The 23,745-nt window shown below is 35.6% G+C and overlaps 1 protein-coding gene across 2 annotated transcripts in view; it reads right to left on the bottom strand.

Moving 5' to 3' along the window:
• Positions 1-23,745, bottom strand: part of GLS (glutaminase) — a 61,050-nt gene that overhangs the window by 25,218 nt on the left and 12,087 nt on the right. For both annotated transcript variants that reach the window (XM_048309467.1, XM_048309468.1), the window contains exons 4-11: positions 20,631-20,760; positions 19,859-19,938; positions 18,099-18,262; positions 11,916-11,974; positions 4,312-4,344; positions 3,999-4,057; positions 2,842-2,908; positions 2,220-2,270 (exon numbers count right to left, since the gene is read on the bottom strand). In XM_048309467.1, the coding sequence (XP_048165424.1) occupies positions 2,220-2,270; positions 2,842-2,908; positions 3,999-4,057; positions 4,312-4,344; positions 11,916-11,974; positions 18,099-18,262; positions 19,859-19,938; positions 20,631-20,760 (643 nt within the window). The remainder of the gene's footprint in view (positions 1-2,219; positions 2,271-2,841; positions 2,909-3,998; positions 4,058-4,311; positions 4,345-11,915; positions 11,975-18,098; positions 18,263-19,858; positions 19,939-20,630; positions 20,761-23,745) is intronic.

Genomic DNA, 23,745 nt, shown 5'->3' with positions numbered 1-23,745 from the left:
TATAAAGATCCCAGTGACAGTGTTTGTAAGCCCTCTTAAAAGCTGGGGACAGTATTTTATGGGTTAGTGTCTCTGCTCAATTCCTCCCCCCACCCCCCCTTATGTTCCTTTGAGAGGAAGAGGTCTGTAAAACAATCTCAGTATTTTGCATCTGCTTAAATGGCAAAGCCACAGAATGACTGCTTTTTTCAATTTGAGCTAGTTTTGTGTGGTGGGTTCTTTTCATTTTAAAGGCTTAGAAGATCCCACACGTTATTAGAAGTACAATTTAAAGCTGCAAATTCTAGCACATGCAAGTATTAATGCCAGCACTTCCTGCTGATGCAGCCTTATTTCACCTTTCTCATATTTAATTTTTTATATAGTAATTATACAACCACACCATAGTTTTTCCCAGGATCCCTGCTTCAGTACAGACTATACATACTTTGGTGACACATCAGGAAATGTGATATGATGCCATCACCTGATGCTGCCTCATTTCTGCAGAAACCAAAAGATAAGTTGGTTTCAACCTGAAGCTGAAATGCTGCTCTAAAAAGTAAACAAACTAGTGCTCGTATTCTTGCTTTTGCCAAACAGTCATTACATGATACTTCATGAAGTTACCTAAGCCACGTTTGCATGAGTAGTTACTACCTGGAATTCTTATTTTCCGGGTGCCAAACTCAATACATCCTAGTCCAATCAACTGGAGTTGCAAATCAAGAGATTGTCAGAGACGCATCTAAAATGGCAACCGTGTTTTAAACATATGAAGTATTACATAGTATCACCTACTTTGAAAAAAAAATTGTTTCTAGGTTCTCAGTTTAAGCACCTGCATTTTGTACCTCGGTTCTCTAATCTGAGAACAATCCATCCTCACTTTACAGAGATAATAGGCAAATACCTTTATTCCTGCTCAGAAAGTTCCCAGTTACAAAAGGGAGGAAGGAACATTACAGAAAACCCAAAGAAAAGAAACAACTAGACTTTCAAGTAGAATCTGAGTGTTGGAAAGTTAAGCATTGTACCCTAACAAGAAAACAGAAATGCTGCTCGTGTATGAGCTATCCTTTTCCTGAGCATGGAGTGAAAAGGGGATTTTTCAAGGGAAAAAAGAAAGAATGACACATGGTCATTAAATCAGAGATCAGAATGCACAAAAATTAGGCCAAATTAAAATACATCAGAAAAGTTAGCTTTAACATTTCTTAAGTTATGAATAGCTTTCACTTAGAACACATTATCAGGCAGTGGGATACAAGGCATTTAAAAAGCACGTTTACACAGTAAATTCAGATAAATTACACGTTCTGTTCAGTCACAAGGGAAGTTTAGAGCAGACTATTAGCTTGTACCTAGTTTCTAACTCAACAAGAGGTCAGCTACAGCTAATCACACATATCTTACTTCACAAACACGCATCTGATCTAAAGATAAGAGAGCAGGTGCATCCAAACACAAAAAACTTGAATAAAATTTGCATTTTGAAAATAATGGCTTATGATTTGCGTAAGTAACAGCAAGTCTCCAAGTCAAAAACAGATTTTGAGAACTGAACTCTGTGGTTTTTTTTTTTTTTTAAACTCTCCCAGATGAAGTGAATCAGTAACACAACTAGAACTACCTCTTGAGAACCCTACACAGCAGGGCTGAGTTGTGAGCATTTAAACATTAGGAAACCCTTACTGAGGAAATACCTCACACTTGCCAAGTTCTCATTTTGTGACAGTTGCAAACAACTTGCTGAAAGTCAAAAAGAAAAAAAATGGGGGAGGGGGAGAATAAATATATATATAGATTCTTTTACTCAAAATTAAACTCACTGAATTAAACTAAAAGAAGGAGATATTGCCATTACTTCCCTTGTACCACTCCCCTCAAGCCTACAGCTCAGCATGCATTCTCCAGTTACACAGTAAAGTACTCCACAGCACAGTAAGAAGCAGCAACCCAAAGAAGAAGAAATGTTTTGTCAAACTCACTGAAGTAATACAAGACATTTTAAACTTCTACTAGTGGTTTAAAGACTATTGCTAGTTTGTATTAGCAATAAAGACATCTGAGCAAATCTGGATACATCAAACACACATCTGTCATTTCCAGAGTTTAACAGAAGCTGACAAATTTAACTGCAAGTCATTAAAGCCTCCATGTCTAGGCACAAATCAGCTTCTACTGCTTACAATAGCAATTCTAAGTCTATAGTTAGTCTCAATTTTAAAGTCAGTTACCTGAAAATAGAAGTCTAGTATAGCAACCATATCCGTGCCTTCAGGAAAGCACTGAGGAAGAAAAATAAAGACTCTTTAGGTAAAATTATTATTTTTTTTTAAGTATCACTTTTAGAAAGACGTAAATTAAGCAATATTTTTGTCAGCATACTAAGCATTAAGCATATTTTAATATAAATATTTAAATATAATAAGTAGAAATATTTGATGACATCAGATTTAAAAATAACTTGGTGCAGCGATATCAATAAACTAGGTACTAAAGTATTTTTCAGTACATCTTTAAATGTACTTTTTTCAGTACATCTTTCCATCATCTTTAAATAAGCAAACTGAAAAATGCATCCAGGAGTTTTATGAAGTCACCTGTACAGCACAGATTATATGCTTTACAACAAATAAAACAAATTACCATGGCTACAATACAGAAAAATATTTAGAGGTGTTTTATGAGAATGGCTTAAGTATCACACTTTTTTAATGACAGCATTTGAATAACATTGATAAGACATATACAGTATTAATTTATGCCATACTGTACATAAATTAAAAGTCTTCACAGACTATGGATAAAACCCAGCACACCACCTTCAAAATACACTCAAGAAAAAAAGAGATTAACCTTTTTTTCTTTCAAGTAATAGCCAATTGCAAAGTTTCTATCTCCACTCTCTCTTTCAGACTGGAACCTAAAAGAAAAAAAAAAATAAAAAAAAGACAAGGCAACATGTCAAACTTTCCAAAAAACCCCAAAAATCGCTGAACTCAAGATGTATAATGTAATTCAGTAAAACTGCATGTAAAGGATATACCACTTCTGAACACAAATATTCTACTAATGGGACAGAATTGGCCATAGAAGTTCATCCCAGTTCACCCAGCTGGATTGAATCAGCATTGACATCCAAATACACACAGTACTGGTTACCCACACAACATAAGCTGACTTGGAGATAAGGCAAAGGAGGGCAAGATCCTAATCTCGGAAGCATTTCTAAATAGGCCGGAGTGGAATGGAACATCCCACAGCGAAAGGGTCATTCCTGACCAAAGCAGAGGAATCTGAGGATCACACACACACAGCAGATCAGACAGTGACCAGACTGATGGCTGCACTCCTCATTGTGATGATTAAGGTAAGGATGAAAACTAAAGGAGGAATACCTGCCTGGTTCCTTCTACAGTACACACCTTTTATTGTAACAAAGCTCAGGAAAAACACCTCTGCATGTGCATTCCAGCTGGCAACCTGGAAGCAACTCTGCTAAAGGGAATCTTCATGATTTCCCTCATGCTGCTGGAAAAAGCTCTCCAGATTTTTGGAATGCTATACACTGAGTTTATGAGGGGAACTGTTTCTTCTAGAAAAGAATTTAAATATGCAAAATAAAAAAGCAGAGGGAGTCCCAGTTGTTATGAACAGTGCTTTCTAAACATTTGCTACGCAGCCACCAACATGCAGAGTTTAATTTTTAATATGAATGCCAGGAAGGGAAGAGTTGCACTTACAGCTCTCATTGCCATAGCACCAGCAGAGCACTAAGACAGAATACTGACATTTCAAAGAGGTAACCAACACTTCTAGGTGAAATTTAGCCACACTGATGTCAGAGACATGCACAACTTTAGCTGTAAATTTTAAGTCAAAAACACCCTCCAATATAAGGGATGAAATGCTGGTTGAAATGTAAATAACTAAACTTTGTCATAAGCTCGTATGCCAGTTATCAGCTGAAACACTTTCCACCTAACCTCAGTAAGTGAATAAAAAATACTTACGTAGCATTACTGAATCCAACATACTCATTACCAGCCATTTTATTCATGAACTGCATCACCTGTTAGAGACAAAGAGAAGGAAAAGCAGTATTTTTACACATGAAAAGGTTATCAACTTTCAACCCAGCCGTACCCTAAATCTTGCAACACCATTTTACAAATGCAATACAAATCACTAAATGTTTGAACAACCAAGTATATCTACAAAGACAAAACATAGGATATTATTAAAATTTAACTTTCAATTCTTTTGCCATCTTGAAAATTTTCCATTGAATTTAGTTTAAAAAGCAATGTTATAACATCAACTTACGTAGTCAAATTTTTCTGCATTATTTGCTCCTTGCTGCAAGAAAAGAAAAAATAATTTACAAAAATTGTTAACACAGGAAAGAAGTTAGTTCACTTAACAGTATTAGGATTTTAATGCACATAACTAAGGTATGAGGCTAATTAAGAATAAGGTACTACAATCACTTCATATATTAATGAAAAAATTAAAGTGTTAGGTAAGTAAATCTTTAATTATAATTTAAACAATCCTATGAATCTTAACCAACACCTGTATGTTGGAAATTAATTTAAACTGGAAGGTAATAAATGAAGGTATGCTTTATTTTAAGTGCTCTCTATTCAACTTTACATGCTTAGCATAAGTAAATGCTGTAGCTAAAGCAAAAAAAATACAGAAGTAACTACAAACAGGATAATTACAGTAAAAACACTAACTTTTTATAGATTAGTAAGCCAAAAGTATTCTCATATTACCAACAGAGCTGAGCATAGGGAGATTGAGGCTACTGAAGTTAAAATATTTCCATGGCCAGTGCCCATACTAAGAATTTAGACCGAAGACTAAAAATGAAGTGTTACCCCTTACTATGAAAATAACTGCAATTAGTTTTAAAATATCTGATTTAGTTAATATCTGATTAATGTCCTACCTATTAAAAATTGTTAAACAGCTAGAAAAATAGAATTTCACATCATAGGGCACATCATTGTGATAACAATGTACAGGAAAATCTAAATCCAACTTAATAAGGATGATAGTGAAACTTAATTCTTAGGGTGTGCTTGGTTTGGGTTTTTCAGGAAGGATGAGGGGTGTTACTTTGAGAATTTTTTTTTTTTTTCCTCCCACATTGAAGAACATTCTCAAATTTAGTAGCTGCCAGTTAAAAACATTAATTTTTCAGAGGTCTCTGATGGGTGGCCTTTCACAAATTCCTATCAAAAGAGATTGAAAGAGGAGTGGGAGGTAAAAAATAGCATATGGTCTACTGGGGGGAGTTTTTAATTTTTTTTAAGTAGCCAAGTAGAATTTTTGGAGGAAGTTTAAAAAACAATGGCATCGCATACACAAGTGGAAACAATGTATCTGTTTTAATACATTATTTTAATATTAAAGACACTCTATTTAGAATAACAAGCCTCTAACAAATCTCAAACAATTCAAGACGCTACTTGCACTGTGTTTAGTGTGGGGATGGGGAAGAAAGTGGAAAAAACGGAAGCTTTATATCAACCAGTATTTTACTTAATGAAATGCATAAAGCCAGTCTCATTTCCCACTCTGTGTGTGGACTAGGGTATTGCAGATAATCTTGGAAGCCCATGCATCAGCTCATCTACAGGAGGATGTGCAGACACACACGTATGATCACTGGTGAAAGGAACACCACACTGTTCTCTCAAAATTATGCGCCAGTGGCTACCTTATGTTTAAAGGCTAATAACCTTACTCCTAAAGGCAATAATCTCTAGCTAATTTTCAATTAGATAAAAAAATGCATGATACATTTCATCAAAATGTTCCTGTATAATATACCAGAACACAAATCTTAAAAATTTAACTCCAAATCTGTTCAATGAAAAATAATTAAAAGAAGAAATTACCAACTTCATTGAACTGTTGCAGTTGTCAAAATATTCCATAGATCCTAATGCTGTAAAATATGTAACAACATTTAAACCACAAAAACCTTTTCAACCTTTCAAATGCACAATGAACATCTTTTTCTGGGAAAGTGGGTCAGCATTAGTTATGGGATGCTGCATTGATAATTGTATGGTTAGACATGTTTAATAAATTGAAACAGGTTCTTTTGTTAAAAAAAAAGAAAAGAGGGAGAAAGAGATCATGCTTTCTGCAAAAATATAAATACATAATACTTCACTTTTTTGTTCTGCCTGGTTGAAAAAAATATTCCCTTCAATAAAAACATGGCTTTACCAGCAGCACATTAAATTGGTGGGCGAAAGACTCAATGCAAACTTTTTCCACATTGACTTTCAATAAAAAAGGTTCCTTTTCAAAGTTCACAACTAAACTCGTATTTTGGGAAGAAAATCTTCTGCATACTAAGCCAGATGATGAGTTTTTAGTCCTTGATGTTCCGCGCACTTGTAGAGGTATTTCATATCACACACAAAAGCATTGTTACTGAAATCAGACTGCTCATTCACCTGAACTACTTGCTTAAGCAATCACACGATCAAGACCTCAGTAGGGATTTACTACAACATGTTACTGAAATGAGAAACTCTGCTTCCATACACATGATGACTAAAAACCCCAGCAGATTAGTTCCCCTCTTTCAGCAGCTGACAGAGGTATCCTGCTCCTCCTAAAAAGCTGAAGAGACACAGTGGCAACACACATTCTATGATTAAAATTCAATTGCAAATATAAAATCCTAACATTTAGAGTACTAAGCAGCTTTTCCGTAATAATTTAAACAAATATAAGAGACAAGGAAACTTCTGTTCTTCCACAAGCCCTTATTTTTAGCTTGACTGTATAAACCTATGAATTTGAGGGCAACCATGACAATACTTCTTAAAAAGCATTTTTAAAGTTCAGATGCAATTCAACCTGTCTAGAACATCAAAGAAAACATTCCATGCACTAACTCCACAAACACTTTGTACATTTACTGGAACATATGTTCATATACACACTTATACATGCTTGTGTGTATAAACATATGAAAAAACACTTCTAAATGAATACAAAATTAAATTTACAATGTTAGGACTGAAGCAGTTTGATAGGCAGAAAATTCAAACTTGCAGAAGACAGCTCAACACAATTTTGTAAACACTTAAAACCCCAATGAACCTATGGCTGTCAATCATAAATTTGAATTTTTTGACTGTGTCAGGTTTTAGTGATCTTCCCTTTTTTATTTTAAACAAGGTACTTGTACTATATTACTTGTATTTCTATTAAAAAATAGAAACAGTTGCAAAGGCTACATGCCTACATAGGAAAGAGACCCATGGATACTTACCAGAGCTTGCAACAACAAAATCAGGCAATACTTATTGGAAAAGTAGTTAATATTAGCCACTTTTCATTGATCAACACTGTTTCTATGATTAGACCATATAAGCTCTTACCACATGTCTCTTGCTAAAGCAATTTCTCGATTTAGAATCTAAGCAAAGCTAACAAAAACACCTGGATCATGAGAAGTTTATAATCTTCTAATAATAGAAGATTATTTAAAAATTAATTTCTGGAATATTTAAAGCCAAATTTATAATCTAACGCTATCCTGTGATGAAAATATCCAGAAACAAAAAATCATAATACTACATCAGAGTGCAAGAAAACTCTTTTTTTTTACACTTGTGCATTTTTCTTTATGTCTTTTCTTTATGTCTTTATTTTAGCTTTCTGTACTTACACACTTTTTATATTTATTTGTTAAGATGGTCCTGTTCTGTGAGAACTGGTGTCTTGCCAGTTTAGTGTACCATTTTCAGCTCTGAAATACTTGAGAGTACACTGTGACAGACAGTACTTGACCTAAGACAAATACTATGAAAATTTCAAATACATGTCAGATTTTGTGTGTCCTTCACTTCTGTGCGTTTGTGACCACTGAACAGATGTCATTTCACAGAATCTCATACATATTCTACATCAGATAACATCCAATATACTTGAGTTACAGTAAAAAGCAAGTGGAGAAAAACATGGATGTAAGTTCTATCCCCAAATTAGTTACCAAAAGAAAATTAATAACCTAGGAAGAGAGGCAATGTCACCAAAGTAAAGACAAGTATCTGGTAGAGAAGATCACAACACCAACACATGATGCAAAGTGGTTTGTATGTATATTTACACAACAGTCTATCAGGAAGGATAACTGGAGTGACAGCATAGAGCAGTTAAGCTAAATCAGTACAGTTTATTATAACTATACTGCCAAATAAACCATGCATTTTCCCACCTCTCAAGTATTAAACTGTAACTGCATAGGTTTCCTAATAACTGAATCCTGACAGCAAACAGACCCTTGGCACAGCCAGACAGGTTTTTTCTACCACTCTTTGCCTCATTTACTTTCTGATTTATCAGTATATTTAGAAAGCTCTTAAATATATCACAAACCCCTCCATGTTTTATCAAAAAAAAAAGCTTCCATTGAACTAAGGTCTTTTCAGGGTCAGCGAGATCAGCATTTTCATTTTCTCGTACACCGAATTTTTTGCAAGAACTATGAATTTTGTTATTCCCAACATGTCTAAATGCTTCCCACATAATTCAAGACCACAGAACACCTCCCTTCAGTGAGCTTTCAAGTCCACACTGTCTTACAGTCTGCGTGTGGCTGCCAGTACGTAGAGGATTTAAAGATGCTGTATTTGCCTGAACCTTTGCTGTTAGATTAGGAAAACTTTTATCTACAGATGGAATGTTAAAGCACACAATAAAAATGACTTAAGATTAATCCTTTATCCTCTGGTGATTCCATCCGCAGCCATCTGCCTTCTTCCACATATTTCTCTGTGAATCCTTCCTCTTTATCTCACCTGCACTTCTAATACGACAAGTCAGTAAAGGTAAAGTGGAAGTGGGAAGTCCCTGACAAAACCACTGTTATTCCTGGAGTTGACAAGCTTTGAGAATTGAGTTTGAAGTTTAAGAAAACAGATCAAAGCAGTAAAATCTATCCCTACTACAGGCAATAAAGACTTTTCCCAGCCAATGTGATGTACAGAAAGCTGCACTGAATCTGTACTAAATCTGTACAGGAGTTGAATCACCTTCTTTCAAGCACCTATATTTCCTTGAAGATACGGAAAAAATTACTGTTTTATCTCATACCGCCTTTCCACAAACTCCTGTAATTGCCACACAATTTTCTTTTGATAAAAATTATTTGAAAATTGTTGTAACCATGTCATTTATACAACTAGTATTACAGGCAAATGGCTGTACAATTATCAACAAGGGAAAAGGTCCTTAGGGGTTTTTTTTAAATTTTATTTCTTTAAAAGTGACCTGCAGGATGTCCTTTTGCTAATGCATTTTTATTGTAGATACATCCTTTAAACTGATAAAATAGTCTATGGAGTGTAATGCAAGTACAATCAGAACAGAGCCAGGGGTTGAGACACCAAAATGTAAATACACTGTAGCTCCAAACCCAGGGCAGTCGGAGAATCACTTAAGATGGCAGGAGCATGATACAGCCATGCCTAAGTAACTCAAACAAACGTACAATTTAACATACACATACCCCTCATTATTTATTATTATGGATTGCAAAGACAATGTAATGTTACAGTTTAGGTCCCTGCTCTGTTCCAAGGTGGGAACACCAAATTCTTACAGAAGCCAGAACTGGGTAAGTGATGCTAAGAGCCATTTTTACCCCTAAAATGTTAACATATTACATGTTAACATATTCTGACAGAAAGATTACTCCAAGAATCATTGCTCATCCACAAGTAACCATTGTCTGTGCCAGGCTCTAAGGACAGCTGTGTGCAAGATCGTGTCTACTAATAGCTGCTAAACTCAGTACCATGTATGGGAACTTTGAAAGACTTCTTAGATCCATTTCTCAGAAAGAGATAATGAATCTCAAAGGAGATAAAAGCATTCTTAACTATGAAATACAGCAACAATCTCTCCATAGTTATTAACATGCTGTCACATTAGATAAATCTGCAATACATGGTGAATTTAAGTTTTCTTGTACTTTAAGAGTCACACACTGCCTTTAAGACATGTAAGTAACACCTTAAATAAAAAGAACAAATGCAGAGGAATTGAGGGCAAAACATGAGTTAATGAAGCCACCTTTTTCAGAAAAAAGGTAAGTTTGATATTAGATCAAATACAAACGTGAATTACGTAATTCACAGGTTAGTAGGAATAATGTTAAGTTGCAGATTGTAAAGAAGTTACTTCACAAAAAATACAACTACTAGGTAGTTTTGTACCTGTGTCCCTCTACATAATTTTCTTCAGAATATGTTTAGCTTGGTTAGTTATTCAAATGATAAATGGTATCTTAGTGAAAGCAGTACAGAAAATAATCTACATTTTAATCACACTGAAAACAAATAATGGTGTGATAAGATACGCGTCCACTAGACGTGCAGTTACCACATGCAGAAATGTTAGTGCAATGCAATACTCTTTATAAGAACATTACAGAAAAAACCCAAATAAAAATTTAAAGAAAGCCACCCAGCAAAACCAATCCCCCATCCTTGCAACAAATACCACAGTTGCATGCAATAAACAAATCCATGTTATCTATTCAGAAGTACACCATTTATCAAGAACTACGTGCCTTCTGCAAGAGGCACATGCTTTTGTTTTGCCTTATGATCAGCAGGGCATGTTGTATTTGGACTAACATTTTGACATTTCAGACAAGTGTGTTAAGTCAGTTTTTAAAATTCACTATTATCCAAGTGAATTTCAATGCTCAGTCAACCTTTAAAAAATATTAAATGTGAATAAATTTACCTGTCATACTTAAGGCCATTTTCTTTCACCTACAGCTATCAAAGATAAATGTCTTTAAGCAGGAGTTCTTACACCTTCTTTAAATATAAAATAACAGAAAATCAAGATCTAAGTAATTTTAAAATCAACGTTTTGGAAATAGAGGGTAGGAAACACACTGTAGCTATTGGACTTTGAAACACAACCAAGAAACAGGTTGTAAACAAGACTTTTAGACCTCTGAAGTAACAGTATCAAGCTTACTACTCAAAAATTCCAGGGGACTGACATGTTCCCCAGAACTCTATGCAGGTACCCTTAGAAAAAAAAATTAATTTTTTGTACCTGTGGCGACCAACACCAGCAGAAAATACAAGTCAAGTATCTGGCAAGCATTAACATTATATGGAGTTTATACCATTAACAACTTCAAGACATTTATACACAGCTATTCTACAGAAAAAATACAGTACAGCTTTCCAAAAGTCTCAAGATCATGGACTAAAGATGTAAAGTCATTATTCAGTCCTGGTGTGCTTGGCAAAATAAGTGACTATTTTCAAACATTCTTATTTATGAAAGCACACTTACATCCCAACAACAACTGTGTACCATAGAAGCCTAACATAATTTAGTGGTGCAGGATGTTAACAGCACACAAATTCAACATAAGACTGACATTTAGATACAGCACAATTGCTCCTGTACAAATTATAGTATCTTCCATTTCTTCTGCACAGCAAGAAATACTCTTGTAACTTTATGCTCTGTAAGAGCACTAGACACTCAGAAATGTACTTCTAAGTGCTATAAAGTATGTTCCTGAGCAATGTACTTCCTCAGCAATTAACAAATAGAAGGCAACACTCTCGAGAGAATATCAAGTGTTGTGCAGCTAAAGAAGGAAACAAATTAATACCATCAAGGAAACAGAGTTTTTGAGATGCACTGATACTTGTTAGAAACTGCTAGTCTAACACTGCATTTGTTTGCAAGGGTTACTATTTCCAAAATATCAGAGGTTGTCTACCTGCCAATGAGTAAAGTGCCATCAGATATTGCAGTCAAAAATCAAATACAGTTTATAATCTGTACAAGACATTTTTTTCTACATTCTACTAAAATACTCGGAGAGAAACTAAAAATTAACTTTTTACCTTGATTAAAGATGTGATCACAATTGCTCCAGCATTCACCATAGGGTTATGAGGCCTGTCTGTGAAATAAAGTTTTCAATTACAAATATATTCCAAGACAAGTTTGTCAAACAAAACCAGTCAAGTGCCTAAGGGAAAAATTATTCTAGATGTATGACTTCAAGTTACTATTACAGAATAGCTATTATATAATCCTAAACCTTTAAAAAAATACCGTAATCCAACACTATACACAATATTTTATAATTCTGAGTATTTTACAGCTTAGAACACACCCAGTCTTATGCAACTTAATCCAGTAAATTATTTGGTTTGGCATAATTTCTTTTCTTGAAACTTACAAATGCTCTTCAGTGTTCCAGTATTGGATCAACGCAACACTTAAAAGCAGAGCAACCCCAGGACTTTCCAATTTTTCCCCCAAGTTACCAAGTCTCAGTGATTTTAAAAGTGTTTAAACAGGACCTTTAAAAAATAATTAAAATCCAGTTCTTAAATTTCCTTACTGCTGACCATGAATACAAAACACTGATTCTTTTCAAGAGCCAGAGGTTTCTACCGGCAGCTTCTGAAATGCAAATATGTATTTACTCATCCTCCCTAGAATTTAACTTACTTCATAGCTGACTTGCACATACCTGCTACACTTACATTCTCCTTTTTCCCACTGATCTCCATATTAACAGTATCTTTGCATTCCCAAATCATTCTTGACTGCTGAATGAATCACCTTCTCTTCTATTTTCTTTTTCTGAAAAACCTCTCCTTATCAGCCATCTTACTTTTCCCAAATAATCCACCTTCAACAAATAACCCTTTTCTTTTTTTAACTAACATTTTTGCTGTGCCTTTTAACTAGGATGTTGACTTCTGAGCAAACTTTGAACAATTCTCAATGCATTAATATCATGACATGTTTGAATTCTTTATTTGCTATTCCTTTATCTCCAAATTTGAAAAAATACTAATTAAAAAACAACACAAAAACTCTTTAATACTTTTATGCATGATATACAAATATGGACTCTAAAGGAAACTTGAGATGATTGGGGTTTTGGATATGAGTCTGATATTCGCAGCCAACACACATCTTCCCATGAAAATTACACTGGGTATGGTCAATGACAGCCATCTATGACTATCAGTTAATCTTCAAAAACTGATCATCAATTTTATTAGTATTTTTCAGAAAGTCAATATTAAAAGGAACTTTTAAATAAATCCAACTATTCTATTAGTGGGAAAAAAGGCCAGTATCTTCCAAAACAGCGGAGCTCCCCTAAAATACAAACTTGTTGTCTAGATACTATTTTAAAGTTGTTACTGCCATTCCTTCTCTCTCTGAACGAGACTGACAAATTGTTCTGATTTCATTTGATTATACTTAAGATCCACATATATAAAATATCCTGTTGTAATCTACTAATGCAAGCAACGAGGGTCAAATGTATCTGACTTTCAATTAAGACCAGATCCTGGATAAGAAAACATACGATTTCCATAGCTCCTTAGGGACCACAGACCTGAACACAAGTCAAATGACCACTCACAGCATCACAGCCTGCACATCAGAAGGGACATCTGGGGGTCATCTCCTCCACCTTCCCACTCAATGCAAGGCTATTGCCAAGGTTCTATTAACTGAGTCTTGAAAACCTCCAGATGTGGCAAATCCTCTACCTCTCCCGCAATCCTGTTCATCCTAGAGGACAAATTTACCCTAATATCCAATCTGCAGCTCCCAAGCCACTGCATGGGGCTACTGGCCCTTGTTGTACCAGGTGCCACTACCAAGAAGAATTAAAGAACTCTTCATGTTGGCAATTCCTCTTCAAGAATTTGAAGAGGCTTCCAGAGGAGCCCCTAGACTCCCCCTTCCGACTGCTCCTTGGGAGTTGCACGTGCCCTGGACTGCACAGCATCCTGGCAGCCCTTCGCTGGAGCCCTCCCCAGTTTTTCACTGTTCTCCTTGAGCTGGGGATCCCAACTCTGGACACACAATTCAAGACAACACGGCTCTCATGCTTAATCAGAACACACTGTCACCCTCATTTCTCACTCTAGCTATGCTTCTCTTCTTTACAGCTTCCTCTCACCAGCATTAGGTATCACTCCAGTCCATAAACTCATGACTTTATCATACAGAGCCCATTCTAAAAATATTTTTATAAATATTTTGCTCTTGATTCTTCTGTGCACCTCTATAGTTTCAATCTGCCACACAGTACGAAGAAAACAACACAACCAGATTCCATACCACGTGTATGTTTGAATAAAAAGGAAGTGCAATATTTATTTAGCATTCAGCAATTGAAAAGCTTATCAACGTGGTATGTCCACACAGAATATACCCTCAGAAACGCTATTGCTTCTTATTTCTTTGGAGACATCACCACTTACCTGCAAAGTCAAGGCATTCTTGGTCACATACCCCTCTACTCTGAAGATTCCAGTCTCCCACTGCTTAACATCTCAAGCAACCTGTACTTGTTCTGGCCACTTTACAACTAACACATCTCCATGTGCTGCCTGCATATGACGAAGGGAAGAACCTTCCGATAAAACAAAATATGCACTTTCTTGAACGTGCTTCTGAAATGCAGTTCTGTGCTGTTCCCCTCACGACAGGCCGGCAGGAACATCACTATGGGAGCCTTACCAGCTAAGGGGAGGTACAGCAGCCTGGCTCACCATACACTAACAACAGCTGTCCTTTGAGGGCCTCTCCTACTGCTGCCAACTCCAGCACGTCACGGCACTGAGCAGGACACCTGCCATGAACCCACTGCTGCCTCTTCTAAGCACAACAAACCCTGCCAGGGTATCCAGGTCCCAGGTAAGCAGTTTTCACCATTATCTGCATAGCACCAGGGAATACACCCAAATACTTCCTATACATAGGTGTTTGTAAGAGACAGAAAACGCTCTATCTTGCCTAAACAGCTACAAGCTTCCTGCAGGTGGTCCATGCCCCAAGCCTGTCAGTGTTTAAGAGGCATTTGGAAAATGCCCTTAACAGATGATTGCTGTAGGTCCCTTCCAACCAAAATATTCCATTCTACAATGAAGAACCTCTCCCCGAACTTTAGCTATATTGCCCTTTTTTAAGTGCTAGGGTGCCTAAATAAAAACTTAAACTCTGAAAGATTTCTGCAGATTCCAAAGAAGAGATGTCTTCCATTCCCTGGTAATTTTTCGCCGCTGGGGGATGTATAGGTTCTGACACTACATTAATTTTTAAAGAAATTCATACACAAGTCTATTTCTAAATCAGCAGCCACTACTGATCTACTTCACAGTGGGTGCCATCAGCAAAAGGATTTCATCCTGTACAACAACTAAGCATGAAGACTGATACTGTAATTGCAAACTTGCCAAAGAGATGAACAAATTCACCCCTTAATCTTTAGAAAGAGGTATCAAACTGCAAACCTGACACACATTACCAAAACCAAACGCACACACACTCTCCATAATCAAATAATAAAGGCAGTGATCTGCCCAGACTGATAAAAAAAATAAAATCTTTTACACAGCTTCTCTGCAAGTCACATGTATTGCTGTATCATCTCATTATACTGCCAAGTTCATGTTTTTATCCTTAATGAGATATAAGCAAAATAAACACTTTTCTGGCAATCCCCTATTCAATTACAATGCAACTTTTATTACTGGACTAAGTTCCACAAATTATTGTATCACTCGACTAATTCTACAAATAATTATCACCAAGAAGAGGTTGTATGTATGGATAAGAGATACTACCTGTTCATATATACAGGTATTGTCACACTTGTAGCATCATGAGCTCAACAGATATTAAAAAGCCTGTAGCTGCCTAATGACCATAGCCAGGAAAATTATTCCTGATAATGCCTGTTTCAGACATATTTTACATAGTAAAATTCCTGATCTACTTCAATCAACTGGAATAGTATTTTTAAAATTAGCATGGAGATTGTTTTATTCCTTCAGAAATCTGACTTGGACTGGGCAATATATTCCCTTTGATAAAACAAGTTTTAAAATTGAATATGCATAAGCCTGCAGAAGTTTCCAAATTTCCATTGCACAGCACAGATAATACTCTAAACACAGCAACATCTTTTTGTTGTAAATCGGCAGTTTTAGCTATAATTTTAAATTATGTTAAAATATTCTTCATTCTTTCCAGCTTGAATCTCAATACTAGTAAACAATGAAATACAAGAATATCCTGTTTTAGGAATCTTCCATAAAGTAAGTATAGAAAAAATAGCTTCAGATGCATGTCTAAACGGTTTTCAAACACCTGTGTATCACTTCACAGAATCTGGATTATGAACATGAAATTCAACTACATCTGAATATTCAGAAAGTAAATAGATTCAATATCTATTTTTTTTTTTTCATTTTCAAATCTGATCTTCAAAGTATTTATGGATGCTCAAACTGACAAATACTCTGCATATCTAAAGTTCATACAGTGGTTTAAATCTACAAGCAAAGTATAATCCGTTCTTCCCTCCTCTTCCTTCACTTGGAGAAACTCAACCTCCCTTTCTCTCCCTATAACTGAAATGTTCCTATTTATTAGACTCCTACTTTTTGTTTTAGTTCTTCTCATAACGACTGTATAAGAGGCCATCCAGGTCAGTCCCAGCATTTCTTTCCTGTGTCTATCAGCCATAGAAGCACATATTTAAAGATTAAATTTTCTATCATGTGAATTAGTCTTCTCTATTAATTTCATGTTCCTTGGTCAAAATTTCCATAGTCCAAATTCTCTTATGCATAACATAATATGCATAAGAAACACTCTTGCCTTATAAACACTCTTAAAGTATAACAGTAATGTAAAAGACCACAGCCCACCAATTCTTCTCCAATAGTTCAATGTTAAAAGTAGCAATAAAAAGAAGAAAATAATTTCTGTACTTTGTCACGTTATTAAAAAGAGAAAATACAGAACATCTATATTAGTTCAAAGGAATTAAGGAGCCATTTTCAGCACCATCAAAGCTTTTTTTATAGTAAATCTTTTTGTAAGATATGAAAGACAAGTCTTCTTCACACTGTTACAACACTGTATATTTGGAAAAACTAGGAAAGCAAAAACAAGACAGCAAAACTTGACAAAATGCTTAATCTCTCTTGGCAATATATTCATACTGGTATTTCATCACCATTTACTAACATAATAAAACAGAGAAAATAAATTGTCACGATATATTGTATTTTTAAGTATGGTAAGATGATTTTAAGATATAAATAAATAATTTTTATATAATCATTTGAATATATTTATAAACATAATAAATATAATCAGGTGTCATTAATATATTAATAATGTAGATATTTAAGTCAGAATTCAATACAGTCCTTGAGAAAAATGTCATCCAAGCCTTATGCTGGTAATTAAATATTAATTGCAATACCATGGCAATGGAAACATTGTCTGTTCTTTTACTGAGACAGATCCACTAGAAGAAACATTTGTGTTTCAGAGATAATATCCAGTATTTCCTCTAGGGCTACCTGAGTCACCTTTCTCAGATTTTTGCCATAAAGTTTATTAAAATTAAATTTCCATGCTTGAGAATTAATATAACATGAAAAAGAAATAATCTAGGTAAGTGCTGTATGAGAAATTCTTGCTAAAATACTCCTGCCACAGGGAAAAAAATAAAAACATCGTTTTGAATCAGTAACCAAATTCCATTTAGAATAATCTGTGGGAAGATTTCGCCTTCTGGAAGCTAGTCAGTGCTGGCCTTTGGCACCAGCACCTGCTTCTCAGAAGGCTGAGAAGTTATATGCTTTTTAAAATCAATTTAACATCTTTGATTCTTTCACCACCATTTTTACAGAAGCCATGATTAAGGAACACTTGCTACCAACTCAACTAAATAAAAATAAATTTAAAATACTTTCATCGTTAAAATTCTTTGGGTTTTCCTACAGCTCAATAACTAGCAAATAGAATAGAAGCAATACAACATCTTTTACTAGCATTCTAAATTAGGCAAAAGTGACTAACAAAAACTAAGTTTACCTTGCTGATGCAAAATATTCCAGAAAGCTGCCTAGTAATATGACTTAAGAGGATAGGGTAAAATGACAAGACTGAAAAAACTGTGTAGGCTTGCGTCATATTTTTCTAAAACTGAGTATTTGCATTATTAAGTAAAATGTATCTCTTACCATCTTCATTCAGGAACAATTTGTTGAACCGTAATCCACTAGGCTCTTTACCAACATATCTGTGCACATACTCTGTGCCAAGATCATTGACAGCAATCGCATATTTCAAAGGCTTTACGCAGGACTGAAGACAAAATGGAACTTTGGTATCACCCACAGAATGCCTGCGAAAAACACAGATGAAGAGGCTTGGAATTTCCTGATTGTCAGCTGTGGCAGTAGAATGTTAAATGCTTCATCTATCCTTCCACATGCAAGGACTAATAACAAAAACGCACCAAAAAGCAAAAGCATATTGATACTAAGTCTCATTTTAAAGAACTTAACAATGAGATTTACAGGTTTTAGCAACTGACTCCATAAGCCAAGCATAACAAAGTCAGTTGCTGACTACTGCAGAGATAACAAAATGAAAATGGGTTCAGATACGGGTTTGTACCAGAGCAAGAAATCACCTCAGACCTCTAATCTTACACTTATCCTACTCAGTTGCAAACCACATACTCAACAGGGTACAGCTGACCCAAACAGAGCCACTACACTTATTCATGTCTATATAAACAAATATGAGATACAGTTTGGTTTTGCAATTTGAGAACAATAATCAAATAGCTGCATTTACATTCCCTGTGATAATGGCAGAGATGTTTTATAACACTTACTACATGCTATCTTTTGGAAAGTTTACTTTCAGCATCTATGTCAGACTGCACCAAAGAGTGACTCATGCAAGCAGCATATGCCACATCTAGAGCAAAAGGCTTGAAGCAGTCACTTGTCTGGTGACAAAATCAGGAGTGTATTTGCTTCTTTTCTTTGCAGAAAACACAAGCAAGCTTCAGTGAAAATCACAATACCATTTTGGCAATAGAAAAGCTAACATTACTAAACATTTAACATCACAAAAATTAACATTATAGAAACTTTCATTAGCGCATAATATCCAAAACAAAGCAAAATGCCAATTTAAAGTATAAGGTTTTTTACTATTAATAGATTGTAGCTCAGACACTTAAACAGGGAGATGAAAAATATACTTCAGCTCACTTGTACAGCTCCTCCCCTGAGATTACAGAGCATATGGCTAATTAGAAGCAAACATATGGATCTCAAGAGATCATAGCAAAATAACTTCCAAGCCATAGTCACCAGAAGCAAGTCTGATGCTCTCAGGAATGCCCCATTCACAAACCCAACACCCAAAAACTGCAGTTTCCAGGACCTGCAGTAGGACCACACCAAACTGCAGGTCAGCAGAGATGATGGACATCTTGCATTGTGTACTCAGAAAGGTAGACAGAGTTTGTGTTACTTCTCAGCTAGATGGTGCAAGGTATCCCTTTACATCGAGGCTCCTAACCATCTGCTACTCTGAGTTACTAATACTGAGAAAAATAAAATCACTCTGACTATATCTAAGACCTATGTAAACCCTTACAGGGAAAAGCCTGATAAACCTGAAAAGCAAAATCATCTTCAGCTCTGTCCAGTTTCCACATCTTCATTTTCTTTTTAAAGAACATGTATCTGCATTTTTTCAGTGACACACATATTATATAACAATGCTACAGTGAAAACATTAAAATGTGGAGAAGGAACTAACACTTTGTACATTGTGACCTACACAGAAAGTTATACAGCTCGATGCACAAGTACTATGAGACAAAGCTTTTCAGCTTCCAAAGATTAATACTACAGAAGCATTGCCTTTATCTGTCCTTCAACTATTCCAAGAACAAAATCTAGAAGTTACAATATACCTTTGTCCATCAACGGTGCAAAGTGACACCCCCCACAAGTCGGGGCTGAACTTGGCCAGTTGTGGAATATAGTCAGCAACCTATTACAGCGTGAAATAAAGAGAGACACATTACAATATCCAAAATACTTAACTCTACGTTACTTAAAATAAATGTCAATGGAAAGAATACACAAGGTAGAACTGAGTTACACTACTAATAATGACCTGGTATATCTAAAGCTTCATTAGAAATTATTATATTCACTGGATCACTATCAAATAAAACATTTTTTCAAAGTAAAATTTTCAGCACATTCAGAGAGGTATCTGTGTTCTGTATTACAGCATGTTCAGCATTTTCAAATCATATAAAATTTTTAGCTTGTAACGAAGTCTGGGATTTTAAAACTAATTTATTGAAAACAAGCACCAGAATAAATTTTATTTACTAACAAAGGTGTGGTATTGACAATTGCCAGATGTGTAGAGCTGCATAATTTTTCTATAGACTAAGTGTAGTCTGACAAATTATACAGCAGTTTTATAAGAAAGAATAATGCTATTTTCATATTCCAACATCAAAACGCTACAAGATTCTTAGAGGCTATGGACTGTATTTCTAACACAGTTTACAAGTTGCAGGCATAACTGAACTTCCAAAACTCTTTCATTACGCTATCTGTTTAATTTTTCTAAAAATGTTAAGAAAAATCTATCTACTTAACAAATGACGCATTTGGTTAATACTAAAAACCTACAGAAGTCTGAAGTTGAATTTATAAACAGGTTACCTTTCCTCCAGATTGTTTTTTAGCACTTTCATACAGCTCATCAATATGGGAAGTAAACGACATAAAATCTGGAATGACAAACTTCCTTCTGAAAGCTTGAGTAAGCAACACAATATTACTTTGTACACACCTGCAAAAAGTTGAAAAAGTTTATTAGTACTTTGATAACGTACTGTCAAAAAGCCTACTTAAGTAGCAATTACATGTTATTTAATTAGGACCTTCAGTCCCTTGAAGCTACATGCCTACAAGAACAAGGCTTTATTACTTTTCCAATTTGTCACTCTATTTTTCTAAATTAGTTATAATAGTTTTATTGCATTCATTTTTATTTTTTTCTACTTAAAGCTCTCTTTTTGAAGTTTCAACTGTGAAGCTATACTGCAAGGTATTATCAATCTGCCTTCAAGTAGCACCTCAGCTTGCAAAAGGGATCTAAAGCACCCAGTTCTCAGGATCAAGCCATCTGTAGTTTATCTAGCCCAGTCCTTGTCCAAAACAGTACTAATTTCAGAGTTAGATCAGACTTAGGAGGTTCAGGGTTGCTTTCTCTCACTTGACTCTTTCACCACGAACTGAGGGGAGAACGCTGCCAACAGACCAAACTGGAATGTGATTCCCCTCTAATAAGAAAAAAGCCCTGTGGAAAAACTTGGTAACATCTCCTGAACTGAGCAAAAGTTCATAGTGAGCAGTACCGCAAGTTTCTAGTTTCAAACCGACAGCACTTAAGGAATCTCTGTTGCCTTTCAGCCCAGAACACAGTTACACTATCGGCCACACCCTCGGAACGTCAGCCCATCTGGGTCAGTCAAAAAACCGATGAGGTAAAAAGGAAAGGAGGTATCTAGGACAAACAGAAGGAAGGATGAACACAAACTGAGACATGCTGAAAGTGGTGTGTCTGTGGGTGAGGGGGGAGAGCACGAGCAGGGTGGCAACTGGGAGCCATTATCAAGTCAGTTGAAATATGACCTGATGAAGGGTATTAACAGCCCTATCCCAGTGCAAGGAAGACAAAGGGAGGTTTAACACCAAACAAACAGTTAACACCTTCATGCCATGCCTTCTGGCAGTGTTGACAAAAGCAGACACATACTATTAATGCAGGCAAATGAAAAGTTAAGAACATCTAGGCACGTGCTACAAAGAAGAACATACCTTCCAAATAAGAGTTACTCAGAAAAAAAATAATTTTTAGGGAAATGTTTTCACTTAGATAAGGTATTTCAATAATCCTACTATTAAAAGTCATCATCAGTTCAAAACGAAGGTGCATGAAGATCGGTGAAGAGACAGAATTTTCCTCCCTTTGAAACCCCCTCTCTTTTTCTAAGTCTTTAAAGTCGCCTTTAAAGTCCTTAGTACTTAGACGACTTATCTTAAATTCAATTGATACCCATTTCAAATGCTGATAGGCACTGGTCTCCGAAAGTGAACGAGAAATTGTGACGTTTCCGATGTACACAGTCACCTTACAAACTACTGTCTGTAATACGCTGCTCTTTCTTAGCCTATGTTAAAATTGCAGTTGAGTTGTTTTGTTGCAATCTGTCATATTTTTTTCTGTATCTTGCAAAAAATCCTGTTTGCTTTTGTTCCCAGCAGCTTCCAATTACAGTTACCTACTCCAGGTGCAAAACCCCTTTTCAAAAGTAATTAATACCACTGATGGCAGCTGTGTGCAGAATGAGTAACAACATAACATCCACTAGGTTCAAACTGCAGATACATTTCTAACATTGCCTATACCACCTGGACAGCATTAAGCACGCTTGTAAGAAAGAAAAAAAATCCAAAATTCACCCAAACCTATTAGAACAAGTCAATACAAAGTCTGGAAAACAAGAAGGCAGTATGCACTGAAATACAGTCCTCTTAAGATCACATTGTGTTTCTGAAACAGGAAGGGCATTTATACACTTAAAATTCACACCAAGTCTATGATGCTCACTTCAGCAGTACAACCATTTTAATGCAGGGACTGAAACTCACCACAGAAATGGCTAAGCTGGCGAAGGACATTACCTATCATTACCAATTTTTCCCAGACTCTGCCAAGGTCATTGTCTGGGTATTTATCATTAACCCAAGCAAATCATACGAATTCACAGACTAAATTAAATACAAGGGTTCAAGTCATCTAGATGGGTATTCAGAACAATAGGTGCATGGACAAATTAACAGAGTTCTTAGGTCTCCCTTTAACAGGACAGCAAAGTTTTCAGTCAGCCAGGACATGAGCCATGACAGCCTCTAAAATTGTGCAGCTGACATCTCCTCCCCACCGAAGTATTTAACTACTTATGTTCCAGGTAACCCTCTGGAGATGGCTGGCTTCAGGCTCCAAAGAAGTGGAGCACTAGGAAAAGATCACAGGGAGGAATTTAAATAAATAAATATATTGATCAATAAAAACCTTTCTATGGTCAAATGTTGTGAACAACTTGGCTCTTATCTCTCATACAGTTTAGTAGTGTTCCGGACAGGTACACTAAAAACTTCCTATTTTACATTCTTCCATTTCAATGAACTTCACAATCTCAGCCTAAAAAAACAAAAACAATTCTCTTGCCAAATCCCAATCCAAGCATTTCTTGCCCCACTTTTAAAAAAAGTCTTTTCAAACTATAAATGTTTCCAGACACATTTTGGTTAGGAAGATTAGGCTGCAAGTCTTATGATCTATATTAACTGTCAATGACTTGTATATCCAAGTTTGAAAGCAACAGTTTGAGGGTCTTTGGAAACTGCATCTTTGTGCTCTAGCATGAAGTTAGAATCGCTTTGTTTCCTTTATCACCTTGTTAGGTTTATCCATCATTTTTCAAGTTCTGACTCAAGATTGCTGATTACTGCTTCCCTACACAAAACAGACATGGCTAAAAACATAATCTGAATTTTCAATTCCAAAGAGCTTTTCAGCTATGTGTACAGATACACTTTTTTCCTGTTTTGAAAGCTACAGTTTATGCATTACAGAAAGCCATGTGAAATTCCATTACTGGGTCTGTAGAAGTGTTCAACACATTTAAACATTTTAGAAAAAAAAGTAGCATGTTGACAAACCAGATATTAATATTCTAACATGGTGGAAATCCTCTACCTTCTGTCA

This window comes from Corvus hawaiiensis, chromosome 7, assembly GCF_020740725.1.
Source record: "Corvus hawaiiensis isolate bCorHaw1 chromosome 7, bCorHaw1.pri.cur, whole genome shotgun sequence".
Classification (NCBI taxonomy): Eukaryota; Metazoa; Chordata; class Aves; order Passeriformes; family Corvidae; genus Corvus; species Corvus hawaiiensis.
This window is presented reverse-complemented; position numbering and strand designations above follow the sequence as displayed.